Here is a 16179-nt window from a genome sequence, read left to right on the forward strand (position 1 = left end):
GACTTTATGGTTCCAACCTAAAGAATAAAAGTGTTTATTCCTAAAATCAAAGACATAATTTAAACTTTTAAAGCTTAACACTTATGTAACACTTATGTGAGTCTCAGGCAAAAATACTAAGACATTTTGGGAATTTTTGGAGAATTTATGAGTTAGGAGAAAAAAGGTTTTTTTTTTTTTTTTTAAGTGTTATTTATTGATTCAAGAGAACACAAAGAGAGGCAGAGACCTAGGCAGAGGGAGATGCAGGCTCCCCTGTGGGGAGCCCTACATGGGACTCGATCCCAGGACTCTGGGATCACACCTTGAGCCAGAAGCAGATGCTCAACTGCTGAGCCACCGTGACGCCCCCAAAAAATGTCTTAAGAGAGTTGAGACTCCTTTTGGGTGATTCACTTCAATGTGACATCTTTATAATGACTGGGCCACTAATAAAATTTTATACAGCAAACTACAAAAAGTGTATAAATACATTGAATGAGTTTGAGGTGATATGTTTCTAAATGCTTAGTAATTTTGGAAAAAGCTTCTAGATGACTACCAGGTTTTTTGAACTTATGTAAAATAAGTTAGTGATCCAAAATGTATAAGGTCAATTCAATTATTTATCTTATTAATGTCATAGAATGTTTTATTTTACACCTGTTTATCTGGCAACCAGAAAGAACTATTTAAGAATTAAGCCATTAGATGCTAGATATTAATTATAACTTATACATTATAACAGATTATTTGAATACAATATTTGGATTCTCAATAGAGAATGGGAAGGATGGAGAAAGAAAGAACATCTGTAGCACACCAGACTTGTACAAGGCACGGTGATAATTTTATCCATAAAATAGTTGTTTAATAAATACATTAGTAAGGAGTATATATTATTTATTAATTATTTTATCTTAGTTTTTTGACTAAAAATTATACATGACTTCTATATACAAAATTTCAAAATACTAGTTAAAGATAGCAGAACTCTCTCATTTCAAGACAAGTATGTCAAACAAGAATTTTCAGGGTCACCTGGGTGGCTCAGCTGGTTAAGTGGCCGACCAGTAATTTCTACTCAGGTCATGACCCTGGAATGGTGAGATGGAGCCTTACATCAGGCTCCATACTCAGCGGGGAGTCTGCCTCAGGATTCTCTTTCCCCCTGCCCCCCCTTTCTAAAATAAATAAATAAATAAATAAATAAATAAATAAATAAATAAATCTTTAAAAAAATTTTCAGTTTCATCCGAGCACTAGTTTGCAAACTTTATTGTATATATTTATTTTCACTTAAGGGAATGTTAATAATGTTATTTGTTAATAAACAGAATATTAGCATCTTAAAATAGTCTAGTCTCACTTCGCAGGAATGATTCACAAAAGTTCAGACTATTTGGTTTATAGATAATTGCTTATAATGTAAACTTATAATAGAAATCAAACACAGACCAAAAATTAAAAAAAAAAAATTAAACACATTTGTAACCTACAGGTGGAAACACATCTTCATAAGTGTACACATTTATAAATCATAGATATAAATATAATTACTTAATTAAATCCATAATCACTGCAATTTACTGTTGTAGTAATATATAAGGTTTTTCATTGTGACTGAATTTTCATAAAGAAAAGAATGGAAGCACATTTTGAGGAAAATAATCTACATTTTATAGATAAGATAATTGGCACTTGTCTAAGTTTATATATTTAAAAGTACTTAGGACACCTGGGTGGCTCAGCGGTTGAGTGTCTCCCTTGGGCCCAGGGCGTGATCCTGGAGTCCCGGGATCGAGTCCCACATCGGGCTCCCTGCATGGAGCCTGCTTCTCCCTCTGCCTGTGTCCTTGCCTCTCTCTGTGTCTCTCATGAATAAATAAAGTCTTGAAAAAAAATTTAAAAAAAGTACTTAATACTAACTTCCAAGTATGAATATCTAGAAATCTATTGAATTCCGTAGTAAATTGCACTACATATACTAATGGTCATGAAATTGTGCTGACCTACCATATACCAGTACTTCCATTGCATCACAATGTGTGTAGAGGGCACTCTGCTAATATGACTTGTTTTTATATTGGTCTTGGGTAAAATGTGGATGATTTTCAAATAGTGTGGTTTCTGCTAGAAATCACATGTCTAGGATTGGCGCATGCGGTGTGTATTGCTTTTGCTTCTGTTTTGTTTTTCATCTTCAGAAAGGATTCAAATGTGCAGCCTGCTTATTCTCAGGGTCAGTATTTTAAAATTTACATAATTTCCTTAATGATTTCTCAAAAAGACCATTTGGTGTTTTTCAAAGAACTCAGTGCAGATTAAGTAGCCAAGGCATAGAAATAATACATGACTCTCCAAATGTCATGTTCCTAAAGAGTGCTAGAGAGGGGGTTCATTGACTCTGCCACCAAAAAAAGACTTAAAATTGAACAAAAACAGAAACAGGCTCATAAATACGAGGAAAAAACAAAAACAAAAACAAAAAAACAACTGGTGTTTGCCAAAGAGGAAGAGGGTGAGCAGGCAATACAGGGGAATGGATTAAGTACAAACTTCCAATTACAAAATAAATAAGTCACAGGGATGAGAAGTGCAGCCTTGGGAATATAATCAGTAACATTATAATAACCTTGTATGATGACAAATCGTGACCACACTTACCATAGTGAGTATTTTGTAATGTGTGTAATTGCCAAATCACTTTCTTATATTTGTACCTGAAATCAATATAATATGGCATGTCAATTATACATCTATTAAAAACAAACTGCTTGCTAGAATTAAAGCATGAAGATAAAAGTAACAATAGCAATAACTGAAGTGTTGCATTAATGATTTCAAGAACATCGTCTATTTTTTGCCAGAGAAAAATACTTCCAATGCACGTGAGTATGTTCACACTTTATAGGTAAATTCATTGTCATTCAAGGGGCCCCATCCTAACCCAATGGCTGTGGGAAATAAGAGAAACCCAAAGGAATGTGCCAGTTTGCTCACTTAGAAGTAGCTCATTTTCTCATTGAGCAGGAAAATACCAGAATTGACACAGGTAGACTGCAAGCGGCTGTGAAGCCATAGTGGGTTTTCAGCCTCTAATTGTCTGAAGTGAAAGGCAGTTTTTGTACTTCATGCTACTCTTAGTAAATAGGAGGTATTCAGTTTGTGCGCTAATGACTGTGAGCTTACTCCAATGTTCTGTTTTTCCTGACCCTTCGTCCGGATGACCTGCAGTGGCCCCTGGCAGGGCAGGGCGGTCGCATCCTTAGTCACAAGCACACGAAGATTACATTCAGTTGAGCTTCCCCACAGGACATGTAACAGGAGTAGGTCCACAGAAAATTGGCATTTGTCTGATGCTGAACGCTGTGCTTTTAACAAGTAATGGAATAGGAATTATACATACATCGGAATAATAAAATAATGTCCCATCAACATCGAGTCTATTTCCATCGAGAAGAATTGGGCTTCCTGTACCCCCCTGTGCAATGAGTGGGAGTCGACTCAAGTCCAAAGATCACATGAGCAAGAGTCAGTGGGGACAGAGAGAAGGTGAATGTCGACAACGGTCAGATGCCTAGTTGTCCTTTTATTCTAGCCTTTTGGTAAGATGTAGTCTTTCCAGCATCTTCTCCTACAAAATAGCTTCCTTCCTTCCTTCCCTCCTTCCTTCCTTCCTTCCTTCCTTCCTTCCTTCCTTCCTTCCTTCCTTCCTTCCTTCCTTCCTTCCATCTTTTTTTTCTTTCTTTCCCCTAACTTCACTAAGGTTGCTTCAGAAAATGAGCAGAGAACTATTTACTCAGGGACAATTAAGGCTGCTGATACTGATGATTAGAGACAATAAAATTATTCTTGTGTCAGATTTCTAGAACAGATTGCTTTTGTCTGCTCTGAAAAGGTGAGCAAGTACCTAATTAAATCCGAGAATACATGAAAAAAAAAATCACTTATGACATTTGGGGCAGAAGAGATGTATTTATATAGTGGCCATAGTAAGGCTGCAAATACCATATAATAAGCCTGGGTAAATTGTTGAACATGTTTCTTTACTGTTCTTTTCCATTCCAATCTCAATAATCCTAGTACTTATAAATTTTAGAACCCGCTACTAATTCTATGAACATTGGGGTTTGCAATAGATAACATTGAATACACACATCACGTGGGAAAGGGCGGTTTTATCTGTGGTGTGTTGTCTTCCTAACCACACACATAACACAGGATTTAGTTTCTTTAGACCTTCTTCAACGAAGTCTAAATAAGCTGAACGAATAGACCACTTCAATAAAGCCTTCTGCATGTAGGTCGTTCACATCCTTTGTTAGATTTATTTCTAGCGTCCTTATAGCTTTATTAACTCGAGTTGGTTTTTTACCATTAAGAGTAATGCACGCTGTAGTTTTGTTGTTGTTGTTTATTTAATGTGCCCTTAATCAGCTGGAGAAGGTACATCTCTACTTCTAGTTCACTCAGAGTTTTTCTTTCTCTTATATGTTTGTTTGGTTTGGTTTCGTTGTGTTTATAATATATGGATATTGCGTTCTATTTCTTGGTTCTTCTATACATGTTGAGATGATTATTCAGATTTTTGGTCCACCCTTTAATTTATTAGCTTTGTGAATAATCTTTATGCTTTTTAAAATGTCCTTCCTCATGTCTTCTTTGTATCTTCCATCCTCTCCTTGTTTCTTCCTTTCTTGAATGTTAAACTAAGCAAGCATGGAATTAAACTGATAAAGATATATATTTTTACTATATTATATAGTAATTATATTTATTATTATATATTATATATAATTCACTATATATATATATATATATAATTATATATATAATTACTATATATTCTACCCTAGTGGAATGGGTTTGCTATCATTTTGTTTAGGCTGTTTACACCTAGAATCTCCCATGAGTGGGAACTTCTGTTATTGATATTGATGTGTCACAAGCCACAGAAAACAAGCTTTCAAGTATTTCCTCCTTCCTCTGTTTTATGGAAAAAAGATGTATGAGACTGAAATTATCTGCTTCTTTAGCTTTGGGTAAAATAATCTAGACCTGACCTTTTTCTCTTTAGAGAAATTGCTTCAGATGAAATTTGATTTTTTTAATTACTCAGATTTTCTATTCCTTTTGGGACGACTTATGGTACTTTTTATTCCACCCATGTTCTTACTAGTTTTAGTGTTCTCTGTATATGTCTATGTCTGTCCATATCTCTTTTTTTTTTCTAATATGCCTTCTCATGTTCTGCTTTGATAGATTCATAAATTTGTCTAGATTGTATGTCTTTATCTAATAGTCTTTTTTAAAATTAGTCTAAATTTAATTTTGGATTTTTTTAAGATAATGACAAACACAGCAATAAAAAATATATATTTAATTTTCTCATTATCAATTCTGCACTTAAAATGTAAAATAAAGCAAACATCTGCCTTTTCCTCACATCGCAGAATTAATGACTTACTGAAAAATGGGAAGACTGCATTTAAGACTTATTTTGAGGTATTGACTATAATATTTTGATATCTACCAGTTATATATTAATTTCTATGATAAGTTCTGATTTAAATTATTATTTCTCCCCAATTATGACTTAACATCACACACTGAATGCATTTTTTCCAGAAGAAAATTATCCTTTGTGTAAAGAAGTTTTCTTTTATCTTCTTTTTATTTTCTCCAAGTTTATTTAAATTTGAAAACTAGAACTTTTGAAAGATTATGTAATTTTTTTTTACCAACTGCTATGCTTTTTAGATTAATGATGAAACCAATTGTTCATCCCTTAGACTCTGACAGCATACAATGAATTCTGACAACTTTCTCCCACTCCAGTTCCTGAATAACATGTAATTTCCTTGATATGACAAAATATCATTTTAGCATTCATGTCATGCCTTGGTGTTCATTTTTCATTTTTCTGTAAGTTAATGAGTTCTAGCAAAGAGTGCCATCATAAAGTTGTCTTTTGCCAAAAGTCCTGTTGAAGCATATGGAGCTAGTGACAAGCTACAGTATTAAGGAGATTTGTTTTAAACCAAGCCTCTAAAGTGTGTATGGAAATACTAAATATATCCCTGTGTGTTTTGCAGACAATCCTGGTTTGCTGAGCCATGTCACAGTGGGTATTAGAGTTCTGGATGTCAATGACAATCCACCCGAACTTGCCAGGGAATATGATATTGTTGTCTGTGAAAATTCTAAGCCTGGCCAGGTAAGTTAATTGTTTCCTTCCTATCATTGGAATGGAAGAGAAACAGCAGCTCTATTTCTATTATTTTTAGGTATAATCCTCAAAATCCCTCAATGTTATTTTTGTGCTCAGTGAAAATAATTTTATAAAGCTTTATTTTAAGTACCAAACAGATTTTTTTGAGAATCATTGAAAATAAATTTTCTTGATCCCAAATGTAAATCAAAGAGTGAACTCATTCATGCATACATCCACCATACCGATAAAATTATATTGAATGGTTTATGCAAAGCCCTCTATTAAGTGAGGAGGAAACTGTGAACTTTCCACCTTAATAAAGATTTTAGATGAGGTTACAGAGAAGGGACAGTTTGGTCTATTTTGGATGTTCCACAGGAGTGACATGAGAGTGACCATTGAGTAATATTGGTACTAAAAGACAATTAGGCTTGAACAAAAGAGAGTGTATGTACTAAGAAAGTGGAGACAGTGGAAGAAGGAGCGAAGAACTTGAAAAGGATCGTGAGTCGCACGTATGTAGATGGCAGCTAGCTAAAGGAGCACGGCAATCCTGAAGGAAAACCAGTGTGGCTGTGGAACATAAAGCAAGTGGAAATCTGAAAGGGGACATACCTTTGTTTTTGTTTTTGTTTTTGTTTTTCTGCTGTATAACAAATTACACAAACTTAGCAGGTTAAAACAAGACATATTTGAGGAAATCTTGACCCCCGATTTCCTGTAGGTCAGATGTCTGCTCATGGCTTAGCTGGATCTTTGCAAGGGTCTCACAAACAGTAATCAAGGTTTCAGCCGGGACCATCTTATCTGAAGCTTGAGATCTCTTCTCAGCACACCTGGTTATTGGCAGCATTAGGATACCTTCAGCTATAGACCTCAGAGCTTCAGGAGTTTCTTCAGCTCTTCCTTGTTCCCTGGAGTTTCGACATGCTGTCCACAGTTTTTTGTTGTATGTATAGGCTTCCCAATGTAGCCACTTACTTCATCAAACACAGAGGGAGAGATCTGTTAAGTCTGTTCATGTCACCAGGTGAGTGATATATCAACACTTTTTGGCCATATTCTATTGGTCAGAAGCAAATCACAGGTCACATCCAGACTTAATGGAGAAGGCACTACATGGAGGCATGGATCCCATGAGGAGCATTTAAAGTCTGTCTGTCACAGGTGAATTTAGAGAGGGAGAAAAGGTCTAGGTCTGGCTGAGTCAGATGGTCGCTCTACTGTCTCTGTAAACCAGAATGACTATATCATCCAAAACTACTTCATTTATGTATTTATTAAAAAAAAAAATGTAAGGGGGGAGAGAGAGAGAGAGCTCTATACCTGATGTGGAGCCCATCACAGGGTTCAATTTCACAACCCTGAGATCATGACCTGAGCCAAAATTGAGAGCCAGATGCTTAACCAGCTGAGCCACCCAGGTATCCCCACTCCACACTATTTTAAATCATTTTAAAGCTTCTCCTAAAATTATAGTACTGAGAAGCATTGCCTGTGTATTTCTGTAGAAGGGACAACCAATACTATGCTAAAGCAAACATTGCTTATGTTTTAATACCCTCTGAAGAGGTATTTATGTATACGTATATGGACAACCTTTTTTTTCATGAATTTTTTTTCAAGTTCATTGCCCATAAGAAAATTAGAAAGCATGATAAGGATAAAGTGGATGAAAATTATATCTGAAAGTACTTAGTTTATGAATTATATTGTATTATATTAATTATTTTATGTAATGGCATATAATTAATATATATTATGTAATATGTTAAGATAATCACTTCGGATGCTTAAGCATTTTTCTGTATCATCATTTCAAAAGCATCAAGGAATTTTTCAGTATAGATATACAATGATTTATTTATCAAAGCCTATTTCAGTTGTGTCAAAAATGTCAAAAAAATGTGTCAAACACATCCTAAAATTAGTTTATTTTTTAAAAATGTTTATTTATTTATGATAGTCACAGAGAGAGAGAGAGAGGCAGAGACATAGGCAGAGGGAGAAGCAGGCTCCATGCACTGGGAACCCGACGTGGGACTCAATCCCGGGTCTCCAGGATCGCACCCTGGGCCAAAGGCAGGCGCTAAACTGCTGCGCCACCCAGGGATCCCCTAAAATTAGTTTATTAACCTACATTATAAATGTATGAGAAATATAATTGATGAGAAAAATGTAAAACTTTCAAGTGGAAAAATTTAGATTTTTAAAAGATATAGTTGCTGAATATAGATTCAAATTCTCAGTAATAGTACAAAGCAAGAAAAAATAAGTTAATTGGAAATAGGTCAGAAAAAGCATCCACACTGAAGCATAAAAAGATAAAAAAAATCAGAATGAAACTCCTGAGAATTTTGCTGAGTGGAAAACACACACACACACACACACACACACACACACACACCTAAATACCCAAAGTTTCATAATAGAAAATGTCAGAGGTTAAGGAGAGGGTGAGGGTGGCAGGGAAGTGTATGTGGCTATAAAGGGCAGACTGAAGGATTTTTATGGTAACAGAAATGTTCTGTATTGTGACTGCGTCCATGTCAACATCCTCGCTATGATATTGTACTGTAGTTTTGGTAGATGTTCCCAGTGGGATAAACTGGGTACATAGCATCTCTGTATTTCTTATAACAGGATATGAATCCATACTTACAAAAAAAAAACCCTTAAAAATTAATGAAAAGTAAATCATTTTAAGAGATACAATACTTTAAAAGAATACTACAAAGTTCATTTTTCGTCAAGAAAGATAAAACCCACATAAGTGTCTCAGTCAGTTCAGCATCAGCTCTAGGTTTTAGCTAGGGTCGTGATCACAGGGTGGGGGGATTGAGTCCCTAGATGGGATCTGCGCTGAGTATGGAGTCTGCTTGGGATGCTTTCCCTCTTCTTTTCCCTCCCCTCTGCTCCTTGCCCACCCCCCGACTTGCCCATGTGCGAACACACACGTGTGTGTGCATGTGCACACTCACACTCTTTATATCAAATAAATAAATAAAATCGTTTTGAAAAAATATAAGACCCAGAAAACAATGGAATGATAATTCCCAACAGTTGCAAGATAATAACTGACAGCCATGAATTCTTTTCTACCAAACATATCCCACAAAAACAAAGAACAGAAAAACTCAGAGTTAGGCCCACAAAAATGTGAAAATCTCTTACCATAAGACACACTCTAAAGCTTTTATTGGGTAAAAAAAAAAAAAAGGAGAATAACTACACTGGCAATGGAAGTCATGAGGAGCCTCAAGCTAAATGCAATCAATAAATATATTCACAAAAACTAAATTATTGATGAATAAATACAAATCTAAGGAACATCTTCCAGAGTTTCAAATATACATTATATACATGGCAACAAGAGCTCATAAGTGGGAAAGACAAATGAAGTTAAAATATTCTGAACTCCTGAAATTCTGGATCCTCAAACTTTGAGTAATTGATTAACTACTAATATATATTTTATATGTCCAGAAAGCATGCTGTATCCTCTAGATCAATTAGTAAAAAAAAGGTAAAAGAACATGTAACTAACAAGATAGTAGAAACTGTAATGAAAAATATTTAATCTTGTTGGCTCATTTGGTTAGGTGTCTGTCTTCATCTCAGGTCATGATCTCAAGGTCCTGGGGTCAAGCTCTGAACAGGTCTCCCTACTCAGGAGGGAGTCTACTTCTCCTTCTCCGTCTGTCCTTCCCCATCACTTGTGTGCTCGTTCTCTCTGTTGCTCTCTCTCAAACAAATAATATAAAGAAATCTTTAAAAAATAAATTAATTAAAATACTGAATCCTAAAGAAATATTTACATTTCTATTTCTTGACCTTAACTCTCTTAATGAAAATGTTTGTTACTTTAAAATAATTCATATACTTGCAAACTTGTTGCATGCCGTTTTGTTTCCAACAGGATTATGTTTTACAGTTCAAATATACAGGTAAAAAAACTTTTTATATGGGAGTGAACTTCAAGGATTCTAGAAGGACCATTTCACAACTAACATACAATCCTAATAAAATATGAAGCTTATAACCAATAGTAATTCCAAAATAATCCAGAAAATTCTGTGAAGTTTGTAAAGCCCAAACTTGAAATGAAAAACTCTCATATTTGCTGCTGATATATATAGATTCTCACAAAATAGGAAAAATAAAAATAAAGCTATAGTACACAGAATTCTAATAGCTAGGTAGAGGTCATCTGATTTTAAAAATCAAAACATAAGACATAAATAAATACAGAATAAGTGAAAAGTAGAAAGTAAATAAAAATAATGTAAATTTAAAGTGTACGTTAGCAGCTATGTTGAAATAAAGTCACCTAAACAGTCATATTAAAATATATGTTTTGTCAAAATAGAAAAAAAAAAAGCATTTAACTGTTTTTATAAGAGGTGTTAATATAGGGGCATCCGAGATGCTTTGTTGGTTAAGCCTCTGCCTTCTGCTCAGGTTATGATCTCAGAGCCCAGCGATTGAGCGCACCCCTGTCAGGCTCCCGGCTCAATGGGGAGTCTGTTTCTCCCTCTCCTGTCCCTCCCCCCACTGGTGTGTAGGTGCACTCTCTCTCTCTCTCTCAAATAAATAAGTAAAATCTTAAAAAAATTAGAAGTGTGAAATAAAAATAATAAAGGAAAAGAGTTTGAAAGAAAACATATAAAAATATACCAAATAATTACTTGAATAATTGCTATATCTATACTTACCCAGCTACACACACACACACACACACACACACACACACACACACACACTTCATCAAAGGAACATTATTAGATATAAAGAGGAACATTCATTGTGATAAAGACAGTTTATACATCAGATAGAAATAAGAATTTTAAATTCATATATACGTATCAATGTTGCCTCAAAATGAACAAAGCAAAAAAGTATAGAAATATTAAAAATGAGACTATCCCATTATTGTATTGGGAGTTTTGGTATCCTTTTACCAGAAGCTGATAGAATAAGGGCAAAAAATTTTGGTAAGGATATTGAAAATTGAACACCACAATTAGCGAAATTTATGAACTGACAAATATAGAATAATACACTAAACAATATCAGATCATGCATTCTTCTGAAGCTAACAGAAAACATTGACCAAAAATTTACTATATGTAGGGTCACTTAGCAAGTTTTAATAATTTGCAAAGGATCGGCCTCATTATCTTCTGTATGTAAAAAATAAATAAAGCTAGATACGAATTCAAAAGTATTGTTAGAAAAAAAATCCATTGGAAATAAGGGCACGTCTAAACAAGCTAAGAATCAAAAAATAAAAATAAATAAAATAAGCTAATAATCAGTTAAATAATAAAAATTAAAACTATTTCAACAGAATGATGGTGGAAATATGCTACATTAAAAAGTACAAAATGGGGGAATCTGTTTTCTACACTTTTTATAACGAAACATATCTTTAATATCAAAATCTGACAAGAATATAATCCCTCATAGAATCTTTTTCTTTGGTCTGTAGGTTATTCAGAGAATTCAGAATTGGGTCATTTGAAATGTGATATAAAGATTTAAAAATCCAAACATAAACTCATGATTGCATCAGCTGTTTTTAGATGTTTTCTTTTTAGGTGGTGTTTTCTTTCTTTCTTTCTTTTTCTTTCTTTCTTTCTTTCTTTCTTCTTTCTTTCTTTCTTTCTTTCTTTCTTTCTTTCTTTCTTTCTTTCTTTTCTTTCTCTTTCTTTCTTCTTTCTTTCTTTTTCTTTCTTTCTTTCTTTCTTTTTTTCTTTTTCTTTTTTTCTTGTAAGTAATTTCAAAATTGTAGGGAAAATTCATACTTGCTACTCCATAGCCACCTTTGCAGATGAAAGCATTGAAAATCTGGACAAATAATAGTCAGTCCTTGCTCTTGGATCAGTTGATTTTTCTCCTGTGAATGGGAACATGTGCTACCAAATCTAAAACACTAGTATTAGTTTTCCAGGTTGAACTCTTTTCATTTAGCCAGTGACTTGGACTTTTTCTATTGACCTCCCATATGCTCCACCTCTTGATCATGAGAAAGATGCTTCAGGCACTCTCTCCAGGTCATGCTCTCCCGTCAGTGCCAGTGTGCGAGCATGGGTCCCTCTCTTTTACCCTCCACACTGACCACCCAAGCTTCATAACATTTCTAAGAAATGATTTATGTGATATTGATAAGTGCTTTCTTCGTGTCTAAAATAAAGAAAATTATCAGAATTTCAGGGCCCTTCCAAGCCTGAAGTTCTGAATATACGACTCCAGTGCCTTTAAATGTGGATTACTGTATTCTCGTCACAGGGAAAGCCATTCCATTTTTCAGAGAAGGCTAAATTTGTGACAAAATCTATCTTTATCTTCTGAGTCCCATTAACCATTTATATAATATTTTTCTTTTCTTCAGAGAGCTGTTGCTGTTTTAGAAAGCAATCACTAGACTTAGCACCCCTAAGTGCTAATATCTATCAATTTATTTGTGTGATTATAGTTATTATCCTTTAAAAAAACAATATTCATAGTTAGCATCATTGTTGTCTTTACTACTGTATGATTTTAGATGTCACTTTAAGAGACTTGGGTTCTTTATATTGCCTAAGTATCTGTTTCTCTAAACATTTGTTTCACCAAAATGAATTAAAACTTTCTACTAAGGGACCGAAAAGTCATTTGAAAACATTGTTTATTGCACCCTTATTTAAACAAACCATTGTCAATCTGTGTGGTCAATTTGTATGATTAACCTATTACAAGGGAAATGGTCTGAATCTTTCTGTTGTTTAATTTTGCCATCTTTGGTTCATTTAATCTTATGTCTGTAGCACTTCTGGAGAAACTGTGTTTTGATGTGGAGTAGGAATAGGGAACTCTATTTAAATAATGATTTGTGAAATAGGTTTTCTGAAACATATTTGTGTTGCCCAGCTGTACAATGGCTCCTCTTTCTATAACAATTGCTTTTAGAATTACAGACATTTTTATTATGGATGCTGTGCATCTAAATATAACAGCATGTGGCCATGGCAGAGAGACTTGTCTTTTGTGAAGCCGTTTAAACGACATCTAACAACAGAGTTCACGTTGAATCAAGTATCAATACACCTGAACTGTAGCGATATATTTCTCTGAGTTAATATATTTCCCTGTTCTGGAAAAAAAAAATATTTTAAGTACCTTGCATGAAAAAAAAAAAATTAAGAAGAAAATCATACATGCATGAAATTTGAAGTCAGTTCCCAAAGTAAAGTGAATTCATGATAAATGCAATGGCCTACACATAGAAACTGAAACATAAATGATGGGGGTGCTTTCTGTATTATTTATATGGACTTTTCCCTCTGTGAGTATGTGTGTGTGTGTGTATGTTTCATTACAAAGTAAACTTAGGAAACATAACATATATTTTTAAAAAATGTATTACTTAACACCAGCCTCCTCCCATCATGTCCAATTATTAACAATATAGCTTTCTAGGAATAAAGTACTATCATCAGTAAAGATTTTACACCTAGATCTTACAAATATCAAGCTCACTGAACTAACAGAAGTTAGTATTATTATTAAATAAATTTATGATCTCATTTGTGATTATATTATAAAGTGATTTCATGGATTAATTTAAGGAAGATACAGTGTACTCCATAGAAAATTCTTTTTAATATTTTAAAATAGTTTAAATATTTAGTTAGGACTAGCTCATTTATTTAACGAAAGACTACATTATTTGCATACATCTGTGATACTGACTAGTTCGATGCTTTCCCCCTAATAAAGTACTCAAGACATAATAGACTATAGAAAACACATTCAAACAGGGTGATACATTTATTTGATAAAAGAAATGCAAAATTGATTCTAATTAGTTTCTGCTAAAATGAATCCTTATTCATGGGCATTCCCAAAAACTATAGCTGGTAACTATTTATAAATACCAACTATCAATGTGAGTTACCTTCCCCTTTGGTAGAATAAATCTGTGACTGTATTTCTCTCAGATATTTCCAAATAATCAATCACTTTATGCACAAATTACAAAATATGCACATAATAGAAAACATCTAAGTTCAGTGAGAAAGAATGAGAGACAGAAAATACATTGTTATGGACTGTACACCACTAACAAATTGCACAAACAGACGGCACAGGTAGCCCAGTGTAGATAAATCACACCTGACAAGAGGGTAGAAAATACTCCTGTTGGATACATGGCACTTATTTAGATATCTGCCGGGGGCCTCAATATTTTAACAAGCACAAACATGTTCACTTCTGGGGTGATTTTTCTAATAAAAATCTAAGGAACCAATACATGGAAATCTATCTCCTAGTGAAAGAGAAAAGGTGATTAGTAACAGAAAAGAATTAATAAACATTTTCCCATCAAGAGAATATCTTTGAGTTCTAGATAAAAGCAGTGCAACACACACACAAAAAAATAAAATTAAAAAAAAAAAAAGCAGAGCAACAAGATGACTGGTGGCTCAGTTGGTTAAGCATCAGACTTTGGCCCAGGTCATGATCCCAGAGTCCTGGGGTCAAATCGCATTCTGGCTCCCTGCTCTTGGGGAGTCTCCTTCTCTCTCTCCCACTCTCCCAATTGTGCTCTGTGTGTGTGTGTGTGTGTGTCAAATAAATAAATAAAACCTTAATTTAAAAAAAAGCAGAGCAACAGTCAAGGCTTTTGGAAGCATTTTCAGAAGTATTATGGAAGAATAAGTATAGATGCATGAACGACAATTCTGCAGGAATTTAAGACAAGTGGTTTACTCTTAAACAAAATGTGACAATCAGTTCATCACTTGTTATGTACACAAGATCAGGAAACCTGAGAAAGACAAATTTGCCATGATTGGGCAAGTCAGATTTGAAATTACTTGTATAGGAATGGGAAGTATACTGTACTAAAGATAACAGTAAAACAGTAACTGTATAAAATATGAATTATATCAGTGTTTGACAACTAGAATAAGCTTGTTTGTAAAAATATAAAATGAGAAGAAAATAATTGTCCCAAAGAAGTAATAAGAGGAAATGTAAAATAATTTAGTTGGTTTAAATTAATTGTTCTGTGCCAATATCTTCCAAAATCAAACTCTAGGATAAGAAGTGAATTTGCAAATGTGTCAGTACATCACGAGGTATCGAGAACATAGGATTGTGTGTTGGAGAATGACAATGAGCAAGGATTAGGGGAGATAGGATGTTTATTTTCAAATAGAAAAACACATATTTATTTTATTTAACCCTGAAAACAATCTTGAAAAATTGATATTTTTATTTTGTTTTTTTGGGATGTGTGAGTGGAGGGGGAAGCTTTTACCTAACTTTCATGCTGAGAAAGTCCATTTTGAGTAAAAGAGAGCCATATGCAGATAAAAATGGAATGGATCACTTCTGTAGCTCGAAGCACTTTCTTCACTTCTACTTCATGGAGACACATGCTTTTCTGGTCTTCCTGTCACTGATGACTCCTTCTTAGTACTTTTACACTCATCTTCCTCTCCCTGACCAACTAATGGGCTCAATGCATGCCCTGGAATTTAGGTTTTAATGCTTATACATATCGGTCTATTATTTCACTTGAAAAAGATTGAAATGGGATGAAATTGAGTAAGATGTTTTAGAAATCATAACAATTTTTGTGGGTTTTTTTAAAGATTTTATTTACTTACTCATGAGAGAAACAGAGAGGGAGAGAGGCAGAGACACAGGCAGAGGGAGGTACAGTCTCCCTGCAGGAAGCCTGATGTTGGACTTGATCCCGGGTTTCCAGGATCATGCCCTGGGCCGAAGGCAGGCGCTAAACCACTGAGCCACCCAGGGATCCTCCAGAAAGCATAACAATTTTTGAAATGAACACTCTATTCCACATGCAGGAAACACTTTTTTTTTAAGATTTTATTTATTGAGAGAGAGAGACTGTGTGTGAGAGCGTAAGTAGGGGAGGGGAGGGGAAAGAGGATGAGGAGGGGGGCAGAGGGAGAGGGAGAAGCAGA

At 34.3% G+C, this 16179-nt stretch overlaps 1 protein-coding gene across 8 annotated transcripts in view; it reads left to right on the forward strand.

The window, feature by feature from the left end:
* The window catches only part of CDH18 (cadherin 18), a 943171-nt gene that overhangs the window by 894266 nt on the left and 32726 nt on the right, over positions 1-16179 (forward strand). For all 8 annotated transcript variants that reach the window (XM_072825036.1, XM_072825037.1, XM_072825038.1 and 5 more), the window contains one exon: positions 6078-6199. In XM_072825036.1, the coding sequence (XP_072681137.1) occupies positions 6078-6199 (122 nt within the window). The remainder of the gene's footprint in view (positions 1-6077; positions 6200-16179) is intronic.

The sequence above is a fragment of the Canis lupus genome, chromosome 4, assembly GCF_048164855.1.
Source record: "Canis lupus baileyi chromosome 4, mCanLup2.hap1, whole genome shotgun sequence".
In the NCBI taxonomy this organism is placed as follows: domain Eukaryota; kingdom Metazoa; phylum Chordata; class Mammalia; order Carnivora; family Canidae; genus Canis; species Canis lupus.